The 7,523-nt window shown below is 44.5% G+C and overlaps 2 protein-coding genes across 2 annotated transcripts; one reads left to right on the top strand and one right to left on the bottom strand.

Annotated features, from left to right (window-relative positions):
* Window positions 1-410: 410 nt before the first annotated feature.
* LOC124688068 (protein OXIDATIVE STRESS 3 LIKE 2-like) lies at window positions 411-1,227 on the top strand. The gene is made up of 2 exons (XM_047221786.1): window positions 411-667; window positions 760-1,227. Exons 1-2 carry the CDS (start codon window positions 429-431, stop codon window positions 1,037-1,039), a joined length of 519 nt encoding a protein of 172 aa, XP_047077742.1. The 5' UTR covers window positions 411-428; the 3' UTR covers window positions 1,040-1,227.
* A 470-nt stretch (window positions 1,228-1,697) lies between these two features.
* On the bottom strand, window positions 1,698-6,228 carry LOC124688067. Its single transcript, XM_047221785.1, has 4 exons — window positions 5,755-6,228; window positions 4,847-5,071; window positions 4,365-4,718; window positions 1,698-2,560 (listed from the first exon to the last, which is right to left on the bottom strand). Exons 1-4 carry the CDS (start codon window positions 6,211-6,213, stop codon window positions 2,087-2,089), a joined length of 1,512 nt encoding a protein of 503 aa, XP_047077741.1. The 5' UTR covers window positions 6,214-6,228; the 3' UTR covers window positions 1,698-2,086.
* Window positions 6,229-7,523: the final 1,295 nt, after the last annotated feature.

Raw genomic sequence — 7,523 nt, 5'->3', positions numbered from 1 at the left:
GTCAGCTCAGCGCACACACGGCCTCCAACGCTGCACGCAGGGAGACCATGTGGAGGACTTATCCACTCCCCACCCCGCCGCGTCCCTCTCATCCAAAAGGTAGTAAACAAAGGAAACGAATAGAGGAAAGACACTAATGAAGGAAGGAGATAATGCCGAATCTACGGTACTGCCGGCTACCAGCATTTACTTTACTTGCGCTTTTATCCCCTCCGCCCGCTCGCCCCCTTATTTCTAGCCGCGCTCCTCCTCCCTTCTTATCTTCCTCCCCCCAGTGACTCACCCCCTCCTCCTCCCCCTTTATAATCGACTACTTGCGTTGATCGACCACAATCTTCCCTCGGCGACGGAAACACAACCACAATCTTCCGTTGATCCACTACTTGCTTTCGGTTCTCTCATCTGTTCGCCCATCTGTTCTGCTCGGCATGGCGACTCAGATGGACGCGTACCTGCTGCTCGGCCGCGCGGCCTGGATGGCGCCCAAAATCGCCTACGAGGACGACGACGACATCGGCTCCGACTCCGACTACGAGGCGACCTCCAGGACCTCCGCGGCTTCCTCCTCCTCCGACCTCGCCGACGACGCGAGCTCCACCTCCTCGTCATCCTCCTCCGCCGACGACCTCTTCGAGATGTCCGCCCTAATGACGCACCTCCCCATCAAGTACGTTGTTTACCTTCTTGATCTGACCTTCTGAAGCAGTGTAAGAGGCTGAGCTAACTAACGCTGCTTTCCTTTGTGCTGTGCTTCTGCAGGAGGGGGCTGTCCAGGTTCTTCGACGGCAAGTCGCAGTCCTTCGCGTCGCTGGCCGCGGTGGGATCCCTCGAGGACCTGGCCAAGCCGGCCAGGAAGCGCATCAAGCCGTCGCGGAGCTGCGGGGGCGGCCTCCACGCGCGCCGGGACCGGGTCCTCTCGCCGCGCCGGCATTGCCCCAAGGCCGCCAGGAAGGCGGCTGCCAGGGCCGCCCTCTCGGTGCTCGGCGGCGGCGGATCGCCGAGGAGGATGATCATAGGAAACGCTCTAGTCGTTAGCTAGATCAGATCCTCGGCTTGGGTCAGCTAGCACTGACGCGGCAGAGGCAGCGGCGTTGGTTTTCTTCTCCACTGTGTTCCGAGTTCTTTGCAGTAAGAAGAGATTGTACAGGAAATGCACGGCCGAATTTGAATGTTTACTTCAATGGAAATACCATACAACTTCAACCGTATGAATTCTGAATTTGAAGATTTATAAACTCTCCCCGTTATTCAAGGCATTCTTGAAAAAGGATGCTTCACTAACTCTAGCTCAGACGTTGGTGTCCAGCCGATTACCACTGCTACCACCAGGAACCAGTAAATGCGCATGAACAGCAAGAACATGATCAGCATATAAAACAAAACCATTCGAACCTGACTAGAAATACTAGTGCGCAGCAAATTTGTGTTAAGTGCGACCATTCTGACTAGCCAGCCAACTGGACTGACGGCCCAAAACATTTCAGCATCCTTCCTACCATACAATCATTAATCCGCTATTGAAAAGAGCAATGCTACTAACTCAGACAACACAAGTCGCCACAGTTATCAGCAGGAACCAGTCGATGCAGATGAACAAAAGCTTCATCAGCATGTAAATAAAACAATTCCAACTTGACTGTAACTAGTGCGTAGCAAGTTACAGGGTTAAGTGAGACCATCCTGACCAGCCAATCAAGTGGACTCATACCCCAAAGCATTTCAGCATCTTTCATACCATGGCAACATAATTTGACAACTATTCCAGGCTATATGAAACTAACATCTCCGAATACAATACAGAATTGAGTGGTAAATTCCATTTGCTCCGAACAAATGAAGAATAATGAGATTGTTTCGCAGGGGCTCACAGCAATAACAGGTCATGGTCCTTGTCCTTCAATAGACTGTGAATGGAAAGTGCCTTCTCCGCAGCAGATCATAGTGCCAAATACAAGGTTTCCTGGACCTCAATGAGATAGTAGCGTCAACAGTTCCAAACTTTACCAGTTTCGGTCCAAAACAAAATTCCTTCACCAAAAGTATGGGCTGTTGCGCTAGCAAGGATCTGCGAGGCGTCACGCAATGCTCATACAGCATGGTACTCAGTAAACAGGCTCAGCTTCTGAACCAACACAGCAGGTGACCCAAATATAGGTTTTCTTCCTTCACTGATCCAGTTCTTCTCCAGACTCGAAGATTTTGCATTTGCCCGCATGTCATCCAGGAAGGCTGAAACTATCTGATAGATTGAAGTCCGGAAAACATCAGCCATCAAATAAGCTTTAGTGTGCAGACCGCCTCTCTGTGTGCTTGCAATGGCAGTTATGTTGCCCTTTTTTGCTGTGGAGAAGTTGCCCCACCTAATGCTTGCTGGACCCAGTGAGTGCACAGGTTGCGGGTTAGTTTTCTTTCCTAGACATGCTTCGACCGCAACCAGCGCAGACAGCAACGTAGACATCACAGCAGCATTGCAGCCAGTGAGTTGAGCAACTCCGTACCGATCCTCTCGCCGTGAGCGTGCAGTCAATGTCGCCAATGTCCGAGCACACCATGAGCATATCTACATTTATAGGTCACACAAAACAATCCATCATTAGGCACAACCGAATGAAGTAACATTTGGATTATGTGAAATGGAAATGATACACCACCAGGCACATAACACATTTCATGGCCTTAACCCTTAAACAATCTAATGGCAAGTAAAGCTAAGGAATGTATTTGACTGAACTTGTTCTGAAACATGCCTACTGAACATAAGTAAAGTTTCTGAATGCTACTAAACCACACGAATCTGTCCTGATGTTAAGCTACATTCATCGCAAAATCCAAATGGAAGTAAGCTACATCTTCAAAAGGTTAACTCATTATGTATGTTTCTTATAAGTAGGCATAACAATATATGTAATGGACCCTATATACTACCTCCATCCAAAGCTTAAGGCTAATATTATTTTTAGAAAGTCAAACTATGTCAAGTTTGACTAAGCTTTTACCAAAAATCATTAACATGCAAAGTACAAAATTAATATCATTAAGTAGATAATAAAATATATTTTCGTACGGTATCTACAAAATATTATATTTGTTCATAGGTTATTCTGAAGGTTTGGTCAAACTTTACTTGGTTTGACTTTTCAAAAAAAAAAAATAAGCCTTAAGCTTTGGGATGGAGGTAGTATATAAAATAAATTCGAACTGCTGTTGAACTGAACATCATGGCTCACGGTTTCTGGCTTCCAGATATACTCTAACAAATCACTGTGACTCTCAAAAAAAATCACTGTGAATACTACACACCAGCTCAGCTAAGCAGCCCTCATTCCTGGCATATGGTGCTTGTAGTAGGTAACAGGAATTAGAATTATAACTTATATGAGCAAAATGTAGGAATGAAAATCAAACATATTCACTTATAAGCTATATTGATATTGGCCGATCATTTTTCATTTACAATACAGGTCGACAATAGTCATGTCATAATTCTCTCCTAGAGGAACAGATTTTTTCTGGTACAATGCTATCCGCTGGTTCTGAGGTAAAACATGCTCCACAAGTAAACGGCGGGCTACTATTTAACAGCCCTTGCATGATCCAGACCACATGACATCTATATACGAGTGAATGACCAATTTGGTCATACAGTCACGCTAGGACATCTCCACATGTACCATATTCCACAAATCACACTAACTTCCCCATAACTGCAGAAAGCATGCCCACAGCTAATATCCATAATCATAACAGGCGACCCATATGCATACCTATTATCTCACTGGAATCTCGCACTATGAATTTATTAGAGTTAACAATCCTAATAATCCAATTACTGTATACTAGAAGAATGCATTTGGTCCACATATACCAGCTGTCAATAATAACCATCAGTTCTAAAACGCCTTAGACACTTGAGCACTCCACATTAAGCTATCAAACCTTCATGAAGGAGATTACATGTGCATACTTGCATATTCATACTCCATAATCTACGTAACATAATCTAATCAGTAATGAATGCTAGTGCAGAATCTTCCTGATCATGTGATCCTTTATGCAGATCTTGAGTTCATTATGTATGTCTGTGACTAACCAATCAGTATACATGTATGCTTGATTTATACCAACTCAACATCTTCAAAGCATGGCCTATTCTTATTCAACTCTAAATAATTTATCATGGATGCCAAGCAAATAATGCAGGCACAAACATAACAGTAGGTACAAACTATTTGCTGGATGATGGTCCTCAATGACAAGAAGGTTTCATTAACTACACGAAAAGAAAAAGACAATACTGACAACTGGAAAAAGACAGAACAACCTAGTACAAGTTAAGAAGTGCAGAAAAATGATTGTCGAATTACCTGTGCATCACTAAATGCACCATAGAGCTTAGATTGTTGTGACAATAGTTCTGGCTTATCGCTAGAAAACCCTTCGAGCGCTTCAGCAATTTTTGTAGTGAAGTCCTCAAGTGGCTTCAAACAGGCTGTCACAATTCTTTTGTAAGTTTCACCAGATTCCTCGAAGAAGGCACCCCGGCGCCAAGGTTCTATGTTACATTCAGATACTGCACACAAATCTTGGAAGGCAAGGTACTGCATGAGCGACCGTGGATCACTTAGCTCCAGTGTTTCAAGGATATAATCAGTAGGATTAGTCTCTGCAGCGGCAGTGCTCTGAGGTGGAGTAAAGCTGCACCTTCTTGTATGCACAACCTGAAATTTGTTGGAAGCAGTTGTATTAAAGATTTAAAGTTCCACAAAAGTCAAGCGGCAGAATCGAGACAGTGAAAGAACGGAACATCTAATAGGATGTTGTTTGACTTGAATGGCTGAGAACGAACCTGGACAAAATGATGGCTTATTTCCCAACAGAAAGAAACACCCGTGGTCACCATAAAGATGCCGATTTGGGTGATAATTTGGCTTCCAATGGATCCTCCAATTCTGAATTGCTGGGGAAGAATGAAAATCAGGACAAATGAAAGGCAGAAGGCCTGAAGCGACACCTTTAGAGCCCTTTTCATAGATGGTAGGAGCCCCATCTTCAATCCATAGAACAGAGGTCGCTGGATAATTTAACAAAGTCAGAAGTAAGCAACTGGCAACATACTGAAGTAACTGCTGTGAAGAATTGTAAGATAGCAAGTGAACAAGCAAGCAAGTCGAAGACTATTAAGGGCTCAAAACTAACCAAACTTAGCTTTGAACAATTACAATTGCCCTAAGATCTGATTAACCCCCATCATGTTCCCACTTATAAATAAAAAAATACTAAAGAAAACTCAAAAAAGAGAGAGCATTACAGGCAAACGAATCTCTACAAGTAACAGTGAAGATAACAAAGTGTCTGGCTGGAATTTGGCCATAACGATATCCTCAGAAATGTACAGACAGTGCTCGTATTAGTCTTATCAATTATCTCATTCGAATTTCAAACTTAAAAGTAGATGTGTGTCCAATAAATATTGATCCAAATAATGCAACAATGCTAGAAGCCATCCCCTCTCCTGGTCAAACACCATAGTAGGGTAAAATACCAGTGGTTGAAGCCACATATAACAAAACATATTCCTTCCTATGACTCAATAACAGAAGTCAGCAACACAACAAATCATTCCTATGCACTTATGCAGTTAATCCTAATCCTAGTAATATGAATCCTAAGCGTGACAAGTCAAACCCAAAGTGCAATTTGGGAAGAATCAAACAGTACATCTAGAAACCCTAGGTTTCCCCCCAATCGGCTCACCTGCACGACGGGGAACTGGAGCAGCCACCTCCCACGCCCAAAGTAGTGAGCGGCGAACACCGCGCCCAGCACAGCGCCGCGGAACCCCAGCCCGGCGACGGCGGCCCACCCGGCGTCCTCGGGGACCAGAGACGCCACCGCGGCCACGCAGAGCGCGCCGGCCGCAGCGAGGAGGAAGGCCGCGAGCGCGCGCAGCGGCACCGGCGGCGGGCGCGGGTGGGGCGAGGCGGAGATGAGGAAGGCGAGCGCGAGGAGCCCCGTGGCGGCGCAGGAGAGGAGCGGGTGCAGCGCGAGGAGGAGGGCCGGGGGCACCCCGAGGCTGGCGTGGCGGCGGCGCGGGGAGGCCGCGAGGTGGATTACGGAGGCGGCCGCCGAGAGCGCGGCCTGGAAGGCGAAGACGGCGAGCCACCGCTGGCCGACGGCGTCGCGGGGAGCGCCGCGCGGCGGGGCCCTGTCCATGGCGGCGGCGGACGAGGGGTTTGGGAGCTTTTGAATTTCTTTTCTCCCCTTTTTTTTCTCTGGGATGGGAGGGTTTCAGTTCAGCGCGTTTGAAACGAGAAGAGAAGGCGAGTGTGTTCGTGTGCCTACCTACTGTGTGGTTTGTTTGTCTGCGCGTTTTTTCTTCTCTTTTTGGAGACCAGCTTTGGTCGGTCAGCTCAGCTTAGTAGTTAAGCTAAGCGAATCCCCTCCTTGGCAATCGATTGCTCAAGCGATCAGTTTTGGTCGGCGTGAGCGCTGCACGAAGTCGACAGTCAATCCTTTTTTTGCCTCGCAGTGTTTAATTACGTTCACATGCGTGTGTTCACACTAACAGCTCATGTGTTTACTTACATTCACATGCAGATGTGTGTTCACACTAACAGCTATGTTCCCACTTGCATGTTGCATACAATCAAAAGCGTTCATACTGCATGCATGCATAAACTATCTCATGGGTTTGCATTTAATGAGCCAACTTTTCAAAGACGGCTAGCTCTCACAAGTTTCTGCATGCATGCACGCTCTTTTTTTAGCACGAGTGCAGACTCTCAATTCTCTTTATTTGCAATTCCCTTTTGACAATTCTCTTTTTTTTGCAATTCCCTTTATGTTGTTATTTTGTACGGTAATTCATGTTTTTTCGATTAATTTTTATAATTCCTTTTTCGGGCTAGTGGTTTTTAAGGGGGGAAATAACGGGTGGGAAGATCCACTTGTAACTCAAATGAACTACCACTTGCTACTCAAATTAAGTACTATTTTTTAAGTTGTAAGCTAACAAAAGTTGTTAAAATATTCTAAATTAAATTTACCGTTGATAAATAACGGGGCACCGGGTTGATAACTCGTAAACAAAAAAATCGTCCCTGCATATTTTAAATTAAATTAAATTTTTAGGGTTGATATTTATTTATATTTATCATTGATAAATAGCGGGTCACCGGGTTGATAGCTTGTAAATTAAAAAAGACTCGCTAAAATATTCTAAATAAAATATTTTTTAGAGTTATTATTTATTTATATTTACCGTTGATAAATAACGAGGCACTAGGTTGATAGCTTGTAAAATAAAAAAATGTTCGCTAAAATATTTTAAATGAAATATTTTTTATGGTTGGTAGTTATTTATAATTACCATTGATAAATAACGGAACATCGGGTTGATAACTTGTAAATTAAAAAGAGTCACCAAATATTCGAAATAAAATTAGATTTTTAGGGTTGGTACTTATTTATATTTACCGTTGATAAATAACAGGACACCGGGTTGATAGCTTCTAAACTAAAAA

Source organism: Lolium rigidum, chromosome 2 (genome assembly GCF_022539505.1).
Source record: "Lolium rigidum isolate FL_2022 chromosome 2, APGP_CSIRO_Lrig_0.1, whole genome shotgun sequence".
In the NCBI taxonomy this organism is placed as follows: domain Eukaryota; kingdom Viridiplantae; phylum Streptophyta; class Magnoliopsida; order Poales; family Poaceae; genus Lolium; species Lolium rigidum.
This window is presented reverse-complemented; position numbering and strand designations above follow the sequence as displayed.